At 38.9% G+C, this 18,825-nt stretch overlaps 1 protein-coding gene across 6 annotated transcripts in view; it reads left to right on the top strand.

The window, feature by feature from the left end:
* Nucleotides 1–18,825, top strand: part of pard3bb (par-3 family cell polarity regulator beta b) — a 273,499-nt gene that overhangs the window by 105,235 nt on the left and 149,439 nt on the right. For all 6 annotated transcript variants that reach the window (XM_053234427.1, XM_034304641.2, XM_026912654.3 and 3 more), the window contains 3 exons: nucleotides 94–155; nucleotides 11,133–11,216; nucleotides 17,217–17,342. In XM_053234427.1, coding sequence (XP_053090402.1) covers nucleotides 94–155; nucleotides 11,133–11,216; nucleotides 17,217–17,342 — 272 coding nt within the window. The remainder of the gene's footprint in view (nucleotides 1–93; nucleotides 156–11,132; nucleotides 11,217–17,216; nucleotides 17,343–18,825) is intronic.

Genomic DNA, 18,825 nt, shown 5'->3' with positions numbered 1-18,825 from the left:
TAACCACAAACTGAGGTCTCATTATAAATCTAGTGTTTTTTGCATTTAATACTGAAGTGTGTAAATATCCGTAAATATTTCTTTCCCTGATAGACTGATATGGACCAGCAGTCAACAGACGTGTCCAACAGCAAAGCCTCTCCCTTCGCGCTCAGGTAGGGTGGATGTGGGTGTGTGTGCGTGTGTGTATGTGCCTATTGTTTTTTCAATTGTCAGGATGAATTTCATTGTTCATGACCATGACCACTTTTACATATTGAAAGGCAAAAATGCATATTTTGAATGTTTAAGATCCATGTTCTATGTCTATTGTAACACATTTCCTAAACTTTTTGGCTAAAATTCTCCTGTTTCACTTGATATAAGAGATGGATTCTGAAGGAATGCATGGCATTTAAGGCATTCTGCATTTTTGTGCATTTTTAATTATGTATGTATACTCAAATAGGCACTTACTGGAGTCATTGGTTTTCTTTGTGTATAGTGAACTACATAGGCTCTACAATACCATGTAGCAAGTAAGGAATAAAATACAATGGGGCATGCTTTTATAGGAAAATTAATAACAATAACAGCAGAGTGGTGTTTTGCATCTTGATGAGCAGCAGAGTTACTGTTATCCCCCTGAAATTTCTTGTGTGATGTAAAGTTACAGCTTTACATCTGACTGTTACAAGCACTAACACTGGAGACTCCTTCCTTAAATGTCTCCTCACAGAAAGCTTCACCACATCAACAATGATGATCAATTTTCTTTGTTAAATAACACATTTTTAATGTTTGTTATAAGTCTTAGATTATGTGCAGCATGACATTTAAAGTCCCTGAGAATGAGCTGTTACTATACAATATGATAAAGTATTAGAAGAATCACATTAGTATAAACCTGTGATATGAAATACAGGTGAAACTATTGCCAGAGCTGCTGTTATCGAAAATTAAGCAACACCTTCTGACCAATCAGAATTGAGAAGCTATTTGAGGACAGGATTTTTCATGATTAGTGTAAAAGCAGTAAAGAAAAGCTGCATATTAGCAGTAAATAGCATAACTGATGGTAAATAAATACAAATTAATCAGAAACAAAGTCTGATATGTTCTCATTGTGACTTTCTGTGCTTAGGATCGTGAAACAGTTTTCTCATTAAGTGGGTTGTGTGCTACTAATACATTATAGTTACTGCTAATGATCTGTCTTTCGCAAAGTAAAATTATAGGCTCATTAATAATAAAATGCATTAACTATTGTTTATTAATTGAAATTTGACAGCCATAGTGTGTTATTTGTTTGTGTCTGTGTTGCCGTGTCTCTGTGTTTAATTGTGCACATCTGTGTGTGTATACCTGTGTTGGTGTTGTTTGTATGGTGGTGTTTGTTTTACTGTGTATTTTGTGCATGCTCTTGGGCTTCGTCCTGCACTGTTGTTTTCCTATTTCAGTCTCTCCTCGTATAATTAGCAGAGATTATGATTTCCCAGCTCTTTGCTGAAAAGATCAAGGCAGTGTTGAACTTGCATATGAAATGATGAATCATTAAGCGACTACAAAAGAACTGGGGAAAAAGGGTTAACGACACAAACATGTGCATAAATTGGAGTGTTTGTGGTGGGGGTTGATGGCTAATGAGATGGTGTGGGATTAGCGATGGCCTCTCGTTTCGGTCCTCTGAGGCCCAGAGATCTGACAGTCAGACACACAGCACACATACAACCGCGACCTACATTGAGATGTTGGTAAACAGGATGCTTGGCTTGTCAATAACCACACACCTTGGCAGCATTGCGCTTACGTACAGTACCTACATTAGGTATTTATTCCAACTCTAATTTAATTCTGACCGAATATGGTTCTCTAGAATAAGTTAAAATAATGTTAATAATAAAAGCTGTAGGGACGGAAAATGTATTATGCATAAAGAATGTACTTAAAGGACCTAACATTAGGTGTTAGTCGTTAAGAGAATACCTTGTTAACAGTGTGTTAGGAGTATATGTGTTACCAGTGGAATGAAATAAGCTTAAAAAAAAGAAACAAATTGTATTTTCAGATATTTTTCATGCCATAGGTGAATTATCAGTCTTATTTACAATATATACTGTCTGGAATACCTGTGCATTTACACCTAAACATACAATAACACCTTGTTTAAATACATGTTTATCCACTTGTATTCCATTTTAGCAAGTCTTTTTTTTGTGCTATCCTTTTTTTGTCCAATCCAAAAAAAACTTAGTGTTTTACTCAAACTAAAGTATCTGTAAAGTCACTTAAATATGAAAGTAAAATGACAAGAAAGGTTAACTGAGAAAGAAGTGACAAATCGTACGCTTTTGGTTATTAATTTGCCCTTCACCAAGGAAGGCAGGCAGACATTAACTGCTAACTAACAGCACCCAATTCCTAAATCTCTCAAATTTGAGTTGTCATTTTAGATTTCAGTGAGAATGCTCGAATCATGAGAGGTGGTGATGGTTGTTTTTTTTCCCCCCCTTTTAAATGTTCGTTTTCTTGTAACTTTTCTATTAGATTCACTGTAGTTTTTAATAACTGAATATGAATATTCTGAATATGTTTAAATAACTGTGTAGCTGTAATAATAGTATAATATAATCTCAGCCACTAATGTAAGGGGTTAAACAAGTTATTCTTAAGCAATCATTAACAACTGAGTAAAATATTCTTTTTTTAATATATTTTTTTTGGACTGTTGAAGCCTACTGTGCGCCATTAATGAAAAAAATGATGAGTGCTTATGTGTGTCAGCGTGCAGCCACTGTGAGGTCTTTCAGAATAACACGGGAAAATAGAGAGAAAATTTGAATGTGTGTGTGTGTGGCTCGGAGAGCTGATAGGGTCATGTACATGGCGCCCAACCCCATCTTTGTACCACCTACGGCGCCTCTCAGCATGCCACAACACTGTAGTTCTGACCCACACCAGCCTTCGGGAATGCCTTCCACGCCCCACTGCCAGCAAACGACCCTTGAAATTGAGATGCGGGGAAATGAATTATGGGAAATATAGAAATTGAAAGCCATAAGTGTGACCCACTGCTCGCTAATGGCGAACCTATAGGAATGTGTAAAGTAAAAACGCTCCGCTGCTCTTCACTTGTTAAAAAACGCCGGCTGGAGAAAATATGCCATAGAGTGCTGAGAGAGTGTGCATCAGATGTACATTATACCACACAGCGTCGTGTACACAAGCGTATATACAGCAGTAATGAGTCTGGGGGGCAATTTGCGTTCCTGTTTCTATTTTCTGTTCTGCGTTTTCTGTTATTATCTATTTATTTGTAACAGCACACGCAGCATCTGGCATGCTGAGGCAGTAATTTGATGCTCTTAGCCTCACATTTGGACTTCATTGTGCTTTTTTTTTTTTTTTTTTTTTTTTTTTTTTTTTTGGAAGAACCCCCTCTGTTGTGAACACACCCCTTCCCCCCCACCTACTGAACAACTGAAATTTGAAATACATTCTAATTTCTAACATCATAATTTTCCCTCGTATATACATGTTCAGCAAGTCTTTAATTAAGCAGTGATGTCATGTGCATATATGTAGTGATTAGCGGTGATTAGGCGTGATTAGCAGTATTGTTCATTATGTAGTAGTGACAGGCAGGTGATTATAAGTACATGAAGGAATAAAGCCTTATTAGAGAGGCCTGACTGGTGACACGAGGTCCAAAGATGGTGAAAGAGGGCTGAGGGTAAGACGCCGGAAAAGTGACACACAGTAATGAAGGGATTATCATGGAAATTGTAGAATAGCTGAGGTTTTTTTTTTTTTTTTTTTTTTTTTTTAAATCTTGGTAGCAGTATGAGTGTATTGACTTTGTGGGGACATATGGCTGATCCCATGAGGAAAGCTGCTTTTTACCGAAATTAAAACAGCCAAAGGTTTACTTTGAGTTGTGCACGTAAAGTTAAGGTTAATTTTAGGTGTAGCATAGAATTCATTAGCTGCATTAATAACTACCAGTGTAAGGTCCTCACAAGGGTAGTAAGACAGACGTGTGTGTGTGTTAGAGAGAGACAGCGATGTAGTATTGTTTATGTAGTCCACCCCTGTGTGATCTTTTTTGTCAGTGCTCACTATCTGGTTTCCTTCCTGTCTCTGCCTTTCTTTTCTTTTCTTTTTTTTAAGTCCGTCTTTTCCGCTCCGTCTCCACAGCTCTCCTCGCACCTCTCTGTTTGTCTGTCTGTGTCTCTTCTTCTATCCCTATAGCCTGGTTTATACTTTCGCGTTGAAGTGTGTTTGCCTATTTGCGTCACAGTAGCAGAGAGGGTCTATAGGTTAGCGTAGCACACAGATGGACTGATGTGCACACCCGTGAAATTTATTCCTGTGTCTTGGTTTTGTTTAAGTCCCATCACAACTCCTCTGTGTGGCACAATTGAGTACAGCTACTAAAATGATTTCAGCACTCCATCTCTCATGATCTCGAACACCAATCAGGTGGAGTAAATAGTGTTTAATCTGACTGCAGTCCAGTGCTGTGTATAAGTCATGTGTAAGTCTGAACACAGACACAAATGCGTGTTCACAAATGTGGAGACACACAATTATAAACCAGGCCTCACTCTTTCTCTGTGTTTCTCACTGTGTGTTTTTGCTTCTGTTCATTTTTCTTTCATTCTTGCTTCATATCTCACTTTGTTGCATACTTTCTCCCTAGATATTTTTCCTCTATAGATTTGTCTTTTTCTCTTCTCTTCTCTTCTCTTCTCTTCTCTTCTCTTTCTTTCTTTCTTTCTTCCCTCCCTTTCCCTCTCTCTCTCTCTCTCTCTCTCTCTCTCTCTCTCTCGGGCATGGGCTCTGCTCTCTCTTATCTGCTGCTCTATTGTGCCACTGACAGACTGCTGTCAAAGCCCTGAAGCCTCTTTCACATTGCCACTCGTTTTTCATCCCCTTTTAACACCCTCTCTGCTGTGTGCACACACACACACACACACACACACACACACACACAGATAAGCATCCTCTTTATCAGTGAGTTAAGCCCTAACCTCTTCTAGCTCTTCCCGCCTCCGGCTCTGAAAGCTCCCTCGTCTGCTGAGGTTTGATCCGATCTGAGGGATGCGTTCTAGACGTGCCGTCTGCGCCGCTTTCATTTTGTTTTAGATTAACAGTGATACGGAAGATTTGCCTTTTTCTCGGATACGTAAGACTTTGTAATGGAGGAAGGAAAGCTCTCTCAAAATCAATTAATCCCGACCTATTCTATAGTGAAAGTAATAGAAGCTATGAACAGGTCTGCTTCTAATCTCGGCCCCGTATTACAGTGGATTAAAGTGGTATTGGGACAGTGTTTTTGTCCAGGTGGATCGATCAGGCTGTGGTGATGGACAGCGGGATTGACTGTGTGTTTCTGGCGCTGTGAGCGACAGCACAGCTCAGAACAGAGACACCATTACAGCCTGTTGCAGGATCAGAGCAGCAGAGTTGATCAGGAATCACCCCTGTGTAATCACCGTGCTGTGGAGTAATGCAGCAGCAGGGCTTACTCTTTATTGGGTTTCCTTTAATCCAGTTTGTATTCATAAATAAATCTGTGAGTCTGAGAGAATTTCAGAAGGAATCTTCCTGTTACCAAATTGTCTCTTATTCACAAATTGTTGTACTATTGATATTCATAACACAGGTGGTTGGTTTTAAAGGGAAATTTCACTTCAATAACACGTTCCTCTCTGTGTCCCTACTTGTCTGTCAGTAATACATTGAGGAAAAATATACATTTTTTCTGAAAGGCTACAATCTTTCCAAGATATTGCAGACTTTGAATTGAAATGGCAGAGCACTGAGTCACCAGATGATGTGTTATAAGACATCTGACAAATCAAATCACGGAAATAATGTTGTACTCTCTTGGTAAACATGTGGCAGTAGTTATTGCTTTGGAATCAGATTTCTTAGTCAATATTCTGACATCATGGTAATATACACACACAACAAACTCAACTTGAAAGTCTTTCCATTATTTTTCTTTGCAGGCTGAGCTTTTTGTACTTTGTCATTCTTTCCTTCAATAGTAAATATATACAGTGTGGGTAGATCACTGCAGGAACCCTGGTGTACATTAGTGGAGTGCATTATGTATGTGGACACATTACGGCTGGCCTATTTCTTTAAAAATAGAATTTGAATTTTATTTAATTAGAGTGTTTTAGTATTCTAATGCAGTTAATTATTGATGAGGGTTTAATTATATACTGCTACAGACTGAACAAACATCAGCAACAGCAATTCACTATGAATTTGTATCATACAAACAACAGAAAGAGAATATTTGTAGCATTCTTAGGAAAAGAAAATCACAAAGTATTTACGTCAGTGTTTTATCTAAGTAGAAATTAAGTACAAACTAAGCTTGACTTACTTTTCACACTACCCTTGATCCATTGAACAAACTGCCATCCTTTTTTTTTGGGGGGTGGCGAGTCATAAATGGATTCCTATTCACTATATATTTCACTACATAACATCTGTAGTGTCCTGTAATACCCAGTAGAAGGCAATTTGAGATACAACTACAGAAAACACATTCATTCTAAATAGTGACAGGTGGAGACTGTTGCATGCAATATTACTGTAGTTTACTCACCCGGAAACCCAATTAACTAGGCTAAAAAAGTGGTAGGTAACATAATGTAATTAACGTAGTAATGAGCTAGTTAGCCAGTTAAGTGCTTTAATACAGACTAAGGGAAATGAGAGAGTATATTAATTCTTGAGCAGAGGACGACTGTGTAGCCATAGTCTTTATCCTCTCCTGCTAAAGTTTCTAATGCAGCATACAGTGTTTTCATCCTTGACAAAAGACAAAAAAGTTATGAGGTGTATTGTTTTCTTCTTGCATTACCAATTAAAATACTACTCAAGTCTGGCTAGCGTCTTTATTTTCCCTGTGTCTTAGGTGGCTGCATGTAGTAAGCAGAGGTATAGTATATAACACATTTGTGCTCTGTTTTGTTGGTGTTTCCTCATAACCTCATGTTCCTGATTCTGAAAAGATTGTGCCATCAGAACACAGATCAGTTTTAAATCTGGCATACCACAGAGCTTCTTTTTTTTTTTTTCCTCCCTACATCCAGACACAGAGGTTTAAGTACTGTTTATATTATTTAACTAATGTTAGTCTACTAAGGCTACATTCACATTACAGGCTTCTTTGCATAATTCAGATTTTTTTGCACTGATTTGATCTGTCTTGATGGTTCACATTTTGATAGTTCATGTAATCGCAAGTGACCCATATCTGTCTTTAATGAGAATGCATCTATCTGCCAAAATGTCCCACATGTGCACATTGATTGCTTAGGCAGTTCTTTTACTTCAGTACTCATTTTTATTAGGTTCTTTTCAGTTTTGCTTGAACTGGTTCCCTAAATATAAAGCCTTCCACTTCCACTAACTATAGTCACTGCTGTTGCTGTCCTCCATTGTTGTTTTGCTGCGCTACCGGCACCGAATGAAGACGAAGACAGTGATAGGTGCATACATATTTGGGAAGAGCCACGATCTGAGCATTCTCATTCGGATCTGAATTAGGATCTCATACAAAAAGAATGCATTTTTGTGTCCACACAGCCCTGAAAAAAAGGCAGAAAATCAGATTTGTGTCACTTCAACTTGGATAATGTGAAAGTAGCCTAAAAGTATAAATATGGATTTTTTCTTATGAATGTGTAAATATTAGGCAGGTTGGAGTAGTAATCGGACAGGGAAATGCATTGTGAGAGTGCCTGTGTGTGAATGTATGCCATATGAGTGACCCAAAGGGTTCCTCGGTGAATAAGACAATAAGTTAAGCGCTGTGAAAGAGAGCAGTCACGGTTACTTATACAGGCTTGCTTGCTTACACATATACATCATCCCTCTCCACATGTATCCTTCATTTCTCACTGTCGCTCTTAGCCCTCGCACATAAAAGCAGGCATTACATCTGTATTCAAATAGCTTCCTATTCAGAGCAGAAGTGGCAGCTAATTCTACTCCATTGCTCCTGAAGAGCCGGCATATTCATCCTGTTAACTCAAATAACACATCTTTCACGCTTTGTTGTCTTTATTTGTCTCTCATGAGCAAATCTGAGAGGACTCGCCACTTTGAAGGCGATGACAAGAGCGTGCGTAATATGCTCTCTTTCATTTCAGCGTGTCTTTTATTCCTGCTTTTATTAAATTCCACATTTTGTGAAAGAAAGAGCAGGTAAATAAAGGGGACACCTGTGCCAGCGTTCTTCCCATCCCTCTGTCGCACTCTGTGCCTGCACCCTCCCTCTCACACCATCAGTCTTCCATTCACTGTGCCCCGTTTCTAAATCATTGTGGCAGCTCTGCCCCGTAGTTCATTTGTTTGTCCATTAACATCGACAGTCTAAGTGGAGAGAGAACAACAGGGAGAGGGAGCGAAGTGGGACAATTAGGATATGTGGGATGGATGAGAGAAAGAGAGCAGGGAGGAGAGAAGGGGGTGAAAAAAGTGAGAGTGCAGTGGTTAGTGTGTATGTGTGCTATTTTTTCCCCTCATTTATTGCATGTGATTTTCATTAAGCCTCCATAATTAACTTAAGCAGCTTCTCTTAGCTGTGTGTATATTTGGCTTTGATTAATGTGAAGTTTCAGTGAGTTGATGAAACTTTGGTGCTGCATAACTGAATCACACTTAATTGATGTTTTTAGTTTTGTAGTAGGTTTATTTATAGTAGGTTTCTCTTCTGTTTACACACACACACGCACACAGAGCATATAAGTGGCCCAAGGCCTGTTTGTTTGTTCTTTGTTTGTTTGTTTATTTATTTACTGACTTACTGACTGACTTGTCTACTGACTTATTTACTGATTTTCCTAAGAGATTTCAGACTTGCTTACTTACTAACTTACTTACAGACCTACTGAATTAGTTACTGCCTTCTGAATTAGCTACTCAGTTACTTATTTACTGGCTTACTTGCTTGCTGACTGGCTGACTGACTTACTTTTTTAAAGGACTTGCTGACTTATTTACTGACTTTCTTACAGATTTATGGACATATGTATGGACTCACAGGCTCTTTTATGGACGTAGTGATCTACTGATTTATTTACGGACATAATGATTTGCTTACTTTCCAACTAACATACTTGCTGATTTACTTACATGCTGACTGACTTCTGTACAGACTTCCTTAGTGAGAGACTTACCAACTTACTGACTTCATTTACTTACTGACTTTAGTGAACCATTTTCATATGTGGAACTGAAATCCAGAATCCCGAAATACAGATCAGATATATTGCAGTGTGGCCTCAGTCTGATCAGATTAATCGGGCCTGACATTTGGGAATTAATCTTGCGTGCAGTATTGTTCTTGGATGCCGTATTTTGCTAAATCTTGCTGTTTACTGGGGCTGTCAGTTGTTACCATAGAAGCAAACGTCTTTAAAGCAAACCTTAAAGCGACTAGTTGCAGGTTGTGAGTCATACTAAAAATCATTTTTACTCAATTTGGCAGTTACATGAAGCGACTTAACATGTACTTAGACATTCGCTTCATTTGTCTTTGTCCCAGTCCACACACACACACACACTCAGAATGTGCTCCACACTCTCAAAATATAGAATTTACTTAATTAGGGGGGGCCGTGCTGATTGCCAAAAGGAGACGGAAAAGGATGAGAGCGTTGAGGAGGAAGGTCAGAGCAGGATTAATGACTTTAGAAAGGTGTGTGTGGTCAGCCTGATAAACTCATTAACACCACACGCCAGGCAAATGATTGCTTGTGCTGGACGTCCGTTTCGCAGTGTTACAGGAAACAGCCTCAGGAAAAAGCTGATCCAAGCGATCTTTAAAGATATCCTGCACGTAAAAACAGCAATTTGAAGTGGTTAACACCTCTTGGATTGCTTCTGATTACATAGACAGGTATTTAGACCAATTTTTCCTTTTGAACTTTATGAAGGTTAATACTGAGACTGTTCAGGATTGTATTCACTGAAAAGTTGTCTAATTTTGTAGTGGAATAGCACACCAAATCAGAAAGGCATGCTAGCATTTCTTATTTGTTTATTCATTCATGTACTCATGTATTCATGTACTGTTTCTATTAAACAATGTATTATTCATGGATTCAGTTATTTGTAATGGATTAAATGTAAGTTTTACTCATCTGTTCTCTTGTCCACGCAAATAACTTTTTTGGAAGTATCTCCAAAACACAAAAACACTTTGAAAATCTCACATGAGCATGTTAGCCCCGTGATAGTATGGCATAAACTGTTAGGTCAAACATCTCAAAAATAATGTTAAGGGCATGTGTGTTGAGCCATAGAGAAGGTGAAATGTGGAAAAAACACAAACATTGCCAAAAGTACTAAAAAGCTAAAAGACAAACACTAGGATTCTAATGTGTGGACTGACGATGAGGTGGAACTACTGCTTAAGGTTACACTGGAAAGCAGTGTTTGTTTGGGTCTTATTCGAAATTCCTATTTGCAGTACGGTTTGTACTGGTGGAGCAGTTTTTTCAGGAGCAGTAAAAAGTATTATATTGTTGCATCTCCACAAGTGAAGTTAATTGCAAAAGCATTGTGAGAAAGTAACAACCTAGTCAGTAGATATGATAAACTGAGTCCACAAAGAAAAAAAATTACATTTTCAAAATATCTGTATACATGCGGATGGGGCTTTAGTGTTTACGCCATGTCTGCAAGACACCCTGAGTATATCTTAATCCTGATGATGTCTGTTTGTCCTCTCCCAGTTGTGTTGCTTGAGAAAAAGTACGAGTGGTGTTTCAAGGTCAGTGCTGTTAGTGCTCCAAGCTGTTCTGTTCACGTTTATCCACATTAAGCCCCGTATTTTCCCTCTCCTGCTGAGTAATCATGGGCCATGCCAAGTACTGTAACGTCTGACACAGGGAAAGGCAGCGAGGGCAGAAAAAGGCTGAAAGCGAGGATAGAAGGTAAACATAGTGAAAAGAGTTGGAGCAGGCAGAGCGGGGAGTTTAAAGGCTGTAGATCTCTGAGTCTCGGAGTGTGTGTTTACACCAGAACGTGCCGAGAGGAAACACCGAGTCTGTGTGCAGCTTTTTTTTTGGTTTGCTTTGATTGAAATGTAATGTCATTGTGTTTATTTGTGTATGCAGCCTAACGAAGACTGTGCAGATTTCAGGAGAACACGGGCCTCTTGGGATACACGTGGTGCCCTACTGCTCCTCTCTCAGTGGAAGGTTAGTGTGTGTGTGTGTGTGTGTGTGTGTGTGTGTGTGTGTGTGTGTGTGTGCGTGTCTCTCTCTCTCTCTCTCTCTCTCTCTCTCTCTCTCTCTCTCACTCCCCACACCCCCCACCCCCGTTTTTCGGTTTCCTTTATTTTTATTCCCTTCATCTCTTCCATTTCTTCATGTCACCTATTATGTAGTAATTTCACACTGCAAAACATATGCTGTTTTTGACTTACCTTGGAAGCAGGAGATCAGAGATTGAGCAGTGTGTACGAGCTACAAAGTGGGGAAAAACCCATGGACGCCTCCATGTTCATTTTTTGTTAGCAACAAGCTAGCCAGCTAACTGTGATGAGTGATGTATATTATGAACTCTATAATGTCTTTATGTTGGTTGATCTAAAGCAAATGCTTTATATATAGTTAACTCATTTAAAGGTGCTACTTTGTTTATTGTTGATGCTGTGAGCAGCCATGTCGATTTGACGTCACTTGCTGAACTCGATGTTCAGGAGACCATCCCAAGTTTCAGAGTAGGAATTCTGAGTTGAGGGGGCGTTTTCTTTTGTTTTTTGAGTTACGACCTTTAGTCAAATGCAGCATGAATCCTCTTTCTTTGGCACACATAAAATAAGTGAAAGGAAACAAAAGACAGACAAGAGATAAAGACAGCCCTTTTCCACCACCTGGGCACTGTTAGTGCTAAATCTGAAGCTGTAATTCCACAATTTTTCGCCCCAAAAGTTCTGGTTCTCATCTGAAAAAGTCGATTTGGTGGCTTAAAAATGTCTGCTGGTCCTTGAAGTGGCTCTGGCACCAGAACTGTTGTGATGGTAGAAAAAAAGGTAAAGGAAAGGATGAGTGACAGCAAGTCTGGTTTAGTTAGATGACCCTGCTTTCCCAGCATGCCCCTGGTTGGGTTGTGGTAAAAGGAGAGACCATGAGGCCGGTGGCAGGAGCATTTTGCCGAGGGTTAAATGCTATGTAGAAGCTGGAGGAGAGGGGCAGCTTGAGGGTGACTGGAGGCAGGAAGCTGTGCACATATTGATAAGTGGATGTGGTTTATTTTGTTTGTGAAGGTGGGAGTCACATGACTGCAACGTCATCTTTAAACCAGCCATAAAACTTCGTTTTAGTTTTGCAAAATTCCTACTTTTACAACAAATGTCACCTTAAAAGCACTCACGTGTGTAATGATGCTCATAATAAATCACAGCACGTCTGTGTGACACAGTGATGGCGTTGTCTAACAGGCGTGCAGGATGGGCTTTTCCCCTGCTCACAGAGAGGATTCACACACTGAAATTGATTCATCACAGCAAGTCACATGGGGGAAAAACAGGGCTTTTTATAAAGACATATTTGTCCCTGCAGGATTCTTTCTTTCTCTTCCTCACTTTTTATGTCTTTCTGTCTCTCTATCTCTCAGTCCTTCGCTATTTCTTCTCATCCCTCCGTCCCAGAGGGCCCATATGTTTCCTTTAGTCATGCCCACCATCCCCTCAGGTCAAAGTTCACTTCTAGCTCAAAAAAGATGTCAATAATATTCCCAAATATTGAGCAGAGTACTAATGTAAATAGATCTGTTTCCTAATGCCATGTGCCTGGGGGCCGGGGCGAGCGGATCTAATAGGGGTAAAGAGATCAGAAAGCTTTGGTTTGGACCTGGACACACACTGACCCTCCACACCAGCATAGTGTTAATGTATTCCAGACCAGCGTGAACTCTGAAATGCTATGTTATTGTTTTCTTATCCAATCTAGAATGCCTAGATATTATCTGTTATCACCTCTTGGCAAAAAAAAAAAAAAGGAAAATGATCGTCTGGGTGTGATATGTTTGTAGAGCGGATTTTGTTATCCTTTTTTGATGAGTGCAGGCAGCAGTCACTGCTTTTGATTGTTCTAGTTTCCCTGAGTGTCTATTTGCAAAGGGTTTTTTTTGTGAATCTTATTTCTCACTCTGGGAAGAGTAAATGGATTTTGTTAGATTGCTCTGCACATTGTCTGTAAGGCTATTCTTGCAAATATGTGCATGATATGTGCTGTTTAAACTAACCGCAGTCTCAGAGATGTCCATTCTGTTGCGTTTCAGTGTGATGTGGACTCCCGCTGTGCACCATTCTCACAGACCTTTAGAAATGCCCACATTACCCAAAACAGAAACTCAGAACGTTCTCTCCAAAGTGTGTTAGGAGAAGATTTTCTCCACTCTGACGCCACACTGACGGCCCCAGGCAGCTGCTTTAAGAGACGCACGACCCAAACCATTTATCTGTCTTTGTGCCGAATTATTTGTACTGCAGGATCTCTGCTCGTTGTGAAGAAATTTGACTTTGCAAAGTTTTGCCGATTAGTAATTGTAAACAAGAACGTCATTGGGACTGGGTTTTAAGGAAGGTTTTGTTCAGCAGGCCATTTTTATATATAATGTATGTGGCAGCAGATTTTTCAAGTCAGAGTGAAGAGCAATTCAATTAAAACGGTCTCTTTTACAATACAGACAGGAATGTTGGAATGAATTTCACATTTCTAATGCTATTTAAATTAATATAATAAAATAACACAACTGTGGTGAGCAGAAAAGCATCTCAGAACACACAAAACAATAAAACCTTTTGCTGTTATAGCCCATATGCCTCAAGGTTTGACTTGTTCTGAGATGCTATTCTGCTCACCATGGTTGAACTGAGTGATGATTTGAGTGATTATAGACTTCCTGTCAGCTCAAACCAGTCTGGCCATTTTTATCTGTCTCATTTTTCTCTCTCAACAGCAAGTGTTTCCACCAACAGAACAGAACAGACACACACTGGATTTTTAATTTTTATTTTATTTTTTATTTATTTATATTTTTTGCACCATTCTGTGTAAACATTAGAGACAGGAGAACAGCAGTTTCTGAAATACTCAAACCAGCCCATCTGGCGCCAATAACCATGCCACAGTGAAAGTCACGGAGATCACGTTTTTCCCTGTTCTGATGTTTAATGTGAATATTAACTGAAGCTCTTGATGTGTATCTGCATGGTTTTATGCATTGAGCTTCTGCCAAAAATTGGCTGTTTGGATAATTGCAGGAATGATCGAGGGTACAGCTATTTCTTTTGGTTAGTGTAGTGCACTGTTTGGTGCTACATTACCATTGTTATAAACATAATGAGTGTATAAAGTTAACAGGAAGTCATTTAGTAGTTTGCTGTGTGTTGAGGGCTTAAGTGTAAACATGACTGAATGAAATTTAAGAGATGAAGGCTGGTTAACCAAACAGCAAATTAGCCAAAAAAAAATAATGTTAATCCAAGCTCTTACTCCACATAGAATTTAATACTATTGACACTATTTTGTACTGAAATGATGATGCAGTGACTTTTACTGTCATCGGTGGAAACCTGTGAGGTGTATAGATTTACATGGACTCTAGATTGATTAAAAAATGGAAAATCAGGCTAAAAATATGTAACAGGAAAAGATTGCTGTGGCCAAATAATACTTATTAGAAAATGTAAAGTTTATGATTCATTCATATGATTCATATGATACATGTGACAGATTTTACCATTTGTAGCTTAAGTAAGGAATCAAACATGATGGGGCATGTTACAGGAAAGCAATGGATCAGCAGTAATAATCAGCAAAATAATCAGCAGTGGTATGATGCCGTTACCCCAAAGCTATTATTTTCCTATAACAGCATGTTTTATTCCTTTTATACACAGCAAAATTCCAACTTGTCCATTTGAGTTATGTTTAAAATTGTGGAACATCAATGAAACAAGTTACTTCCTGTTATCACTTTATTATAGCACATTACAGCAGCTATAAACAGTCATTCTCTTACCTTTTTTCCTTTCTATTGAAGTAAGATAAGACAAAAAGTGCATCTTGTCATGTTACAGAGAATCCAGAAAGCCCTCTGTCAATGCTGGATAACTTAAAGGAACTGCCTTACATGGGGATTCCTTACCTGGGGATTCCTTACATGGGGATTCCTCTAAAAACTCCTAAATACCTCACCCCTCAGAAAACTTCACCACATTTGCATTTACACGCATTTAGTTAATCTGTGTATGTGGAGCATCCACCGTACTGCGGGAGCTGTTATTATAGAAACCATAATGAATTAGAATTAACATGTGAGGTGTATATTAATATACTTTCAGCTGATTAATTGTCAGCGCTGTGCTGTTATAGAAAATTAATCAGCACCTTCTCAGGTCTTCCCTGTCTGGGGGATAATTTGAAATTATTCGTAGGAAATTTTAAGTGTTATTTCACATTGTTTTCGACCATTATCCTTACCATAGTTGTGTTGTGGCAACACTTATTGTACTTATAGTCAAAAGTCTATGCATTTCACCAAGTAACATGTTTGAAATTTAATGAAAATATATGGACCCATTAAAATATGTATCACCTTTAAACAATGTTTCAACCAAATTACATTTATATATATATATATATATATATATATATATATATATATATATCACAAAAAAGTAAATAATTCACAAGTTATGACAAAATATGCTACAACATATTTTTACAAAAATGAAATATTCAAATTTTGTAGACAGGCAAGGCAATTCGCACTACATGACTGTCTAGATGAGGACTTGGAGACCATGTTTTCAAAAACTCCCTGAGCTTCCTTTGGGATGCTCTCAACTGCATTTTGGAAGTTACAAAAAGTTAAGAAAAAGATGTTACGTGTAAACACATCCTAACTTTGTTTAGCTACCAAGCCACGTTACATAATAACGTAAGTTCAATTAAGGTATCTTTATGCAATGTCAACTAACTAGCTTCGCTGCCTAATGTAACTTATTCAGGACATTAATATCTATGTAAGATAGCTAGGTTAGTAATTTCTTTAGTTGTAAAATAGGCTACATTAGTTATATCTTTTCTCTATCTGCTATCACTATTGTTAACATCCACAAGAATTACTCCCTCACAAGAAAAGATTATACTTCATTTATTCTTTGTTGATGGCTGTAACTACCATCCTGAGTTGACGGTACAGAGAAATATCCACTCAGCTGTTTGATTAGCTTAGAGATGAGCTCGTAACACACCAATCACACAAACGCTTGTCCAAACACTGATTGTTGATTGGCAGGTCATTCCTGTTGCAAGCTTACCTTTCCGTTTGAGATCAAGCCACCTCTCCATTTTTTTTTTAACTGAAATCTCACCATTGTTCTTACATTCATTTTGATATGTCACCAAAAGACCTTTTTTTGTGTTCATTTGTCTTAAGGCACTCCACAAAACACTTGAATGCTGCGCCTAAGCCCTTCTATGTTAAGGAAGACCCTGCTACTGACCAGTCAGATTTGAGAGTGTGGTAGTTTAAAACAATTAAATTGCATCCTTGTGTTTTTTGGATTTTTTTTTCCCTTGAAAAGTGGCACAGTTTTCACCTTCCGCAGTTTATTTGATGGAAACGCAGTGCAGCACTTTTGCTAATGGTATGTGACAGCCAAAACAATTAATATTCGAACATTTTCCAACATTAAATTAAAAAAGTAATTAAAATGAAATGCAATTTAACAGCCCTAATGTCTCCTATTTCTTGCTTTCTCTCTTTTATTTATCACACTCTCATCTCATGCTTTGTTTCTCTCCCAGTATGCACACATGAATACACACTCCCTGTTGAGTTATCGCCTCTCTAGTGGCATCACGGTGTTGTTTGTTGGAAACAATTTCATTTTAGTTCAGACACAGGGAGCTATTATCACTGTTTTCCTCTCCATCTGCCACTGTCAAGAGTTGTCCTCATTTGTTGTAAAAGTGTGTGTGAGGGCAGTACAGGGTCATGATCACGTGTGTAAGTTTGTTTAGAATGACACTTGCAAACCTTCGAACCGCATCATTTTTGTGTAATGCTTCTGCCGCTAGATGTAGAAAAGACATTTTTTTTTTCCATTCAAGACATTAGAGTAGTTGCACACTGCTTTTCAGGTTCATTGTGTGTGATGTTGGTTGTGCTGTGTGTTGCAGGGCTCTGGGTCTGCACATTCGGAGCGTGGAGGAGAACAGCCGCTCCAAAAGAGAAGGCATCTTCCAGGATGATGACTGCATCATCAAGATCAACGACACTGAGTTGATGGACAAGTCTTTTTCACAGTGAGTAAACGACTTTACAGCAAGAAAGCCCTCATTAATGCTGTTGGCACGATTCTCCTGTTTATATCCTCCTTTTACTCTGTATCTCCTTCAGTTTCTCTGTCTCGCTCCCTCTCTTTTATCTGTGTCTTATCATGGCTGTAAAAATAGACAGTCCTCTCTCAATCTATTGTTGTGAGGATTCGGCCCATTTAAGCTTATCACAACATTGGACAGGTTTCAAAAGCAGTGGAAACATGGCTTGCACAGAAACATCTGTTTCATCCAGCAGCCGTGGTCCTTGAAAGCTCCTCTGGGTACACACACACACACACACACGCATACACACACATGCATACACACACATGCATACACACACATTAGTATATCACACTTGTTGTTATAACAATGGCTAATCTCGGCACCTTTCTTTTTCTTATACACCGTGCTGCGGTTGATGTGAGGTGGATGTCTTTATGTATTTATTTATTGCAGCAGACAAAGAAGACACGTTAAGATACAGGTGTGTGACAAATTAAAGGAAAATCTGGTGGCTCTGTTGTGCTGCAGGTGCATTTTGCTGTCACGGACTGAGTCCGCTTATTCCCAGGGGATGCTACATGACATTGCTGTACTGCTCACACTACACGACTAATCACTTGTGATTGGTTGTTTTGTGGACGTTGCAGTGTGCATACTACATGAGCGATTGCAGACGAGGCTCACACACTAGACAGTCTTTTACCTAGAGAGATCCCCGGCAAAGCGTGCCTGATCCCTAAATCCCTCTTTCTCACGAAAAATTAACACAAGGGCTATCGAGTGACTTTGTCGAGAGCAGCTGATGGTGGTGGCACTATTTGGTGCAGAAAAAAAAAAAGATATAAGAGAAACATGTGGAGGACAGATTGGTTGGGGAGAAGCAGCCAGCAAGGATTGTCTGTTCTGCAAAGAGAACTGGAGATAATGCAAAGAATTGTAGCTGTTTTTATACAGTGGTTTGCCAGGAATCATGCTATGTTTTTTAAATTTTTTTTATTTTTACTGTTCCTAACAACTATTTGGGTATGACATGTTAAATAATTTCTTATAAGCTAAAATATCATGCTGACAATAGTTTCCTCTTGGACTCTTATTGGCTGTTGCTCATCGATGTTGCTCACAGTGCAAGATTCATCACCGAGAAGTTGAGAAACATGGTTAAAGATATTGGAGCATCGGAGACAGCTTGCAGACTGAGAATATCGCATCGCTGAACAACTGAACAGTCTCCACAGGAGCGCTCAAGGATTTGTTACTGGGAGGATTCACATATTCCCAAAATAAGTCTGTAACAGGGAAAAGAGCAGACATTTGTCTGCCCCTCACGTGACAGATGATATCATGTTGTTTTACTCCCCCCAAAACACACACTCTGCAGGCTCTTTAAAGCAATTTAACTAACTTTAAAGTCTTTATATGATGAGATGTCACTCAGTTGCACCAGCGTTCTTGCTCTTACATT

This window comes from Pangasianodon hypophthalmus, chromosome 5 (genome assembly GCF_027358585.1).
Source record: "Pangasianodon hypophthalmus isolate fPanHyp1 chromosome 5, fPanHyp1.pri, whole genome shotgun sequence".
Lineage (NCBI taxonomy): Eukaryota > Metazoa > Chordata > Actinopteri > Siluriformes > Pangasiidae > Pangasianodon > Pangasianodon hypophthalmus.
Note: the sequence above shows the minus strand (reverse complement) of the source record. Positions and strands in the feature narration are given on the sequence as shown.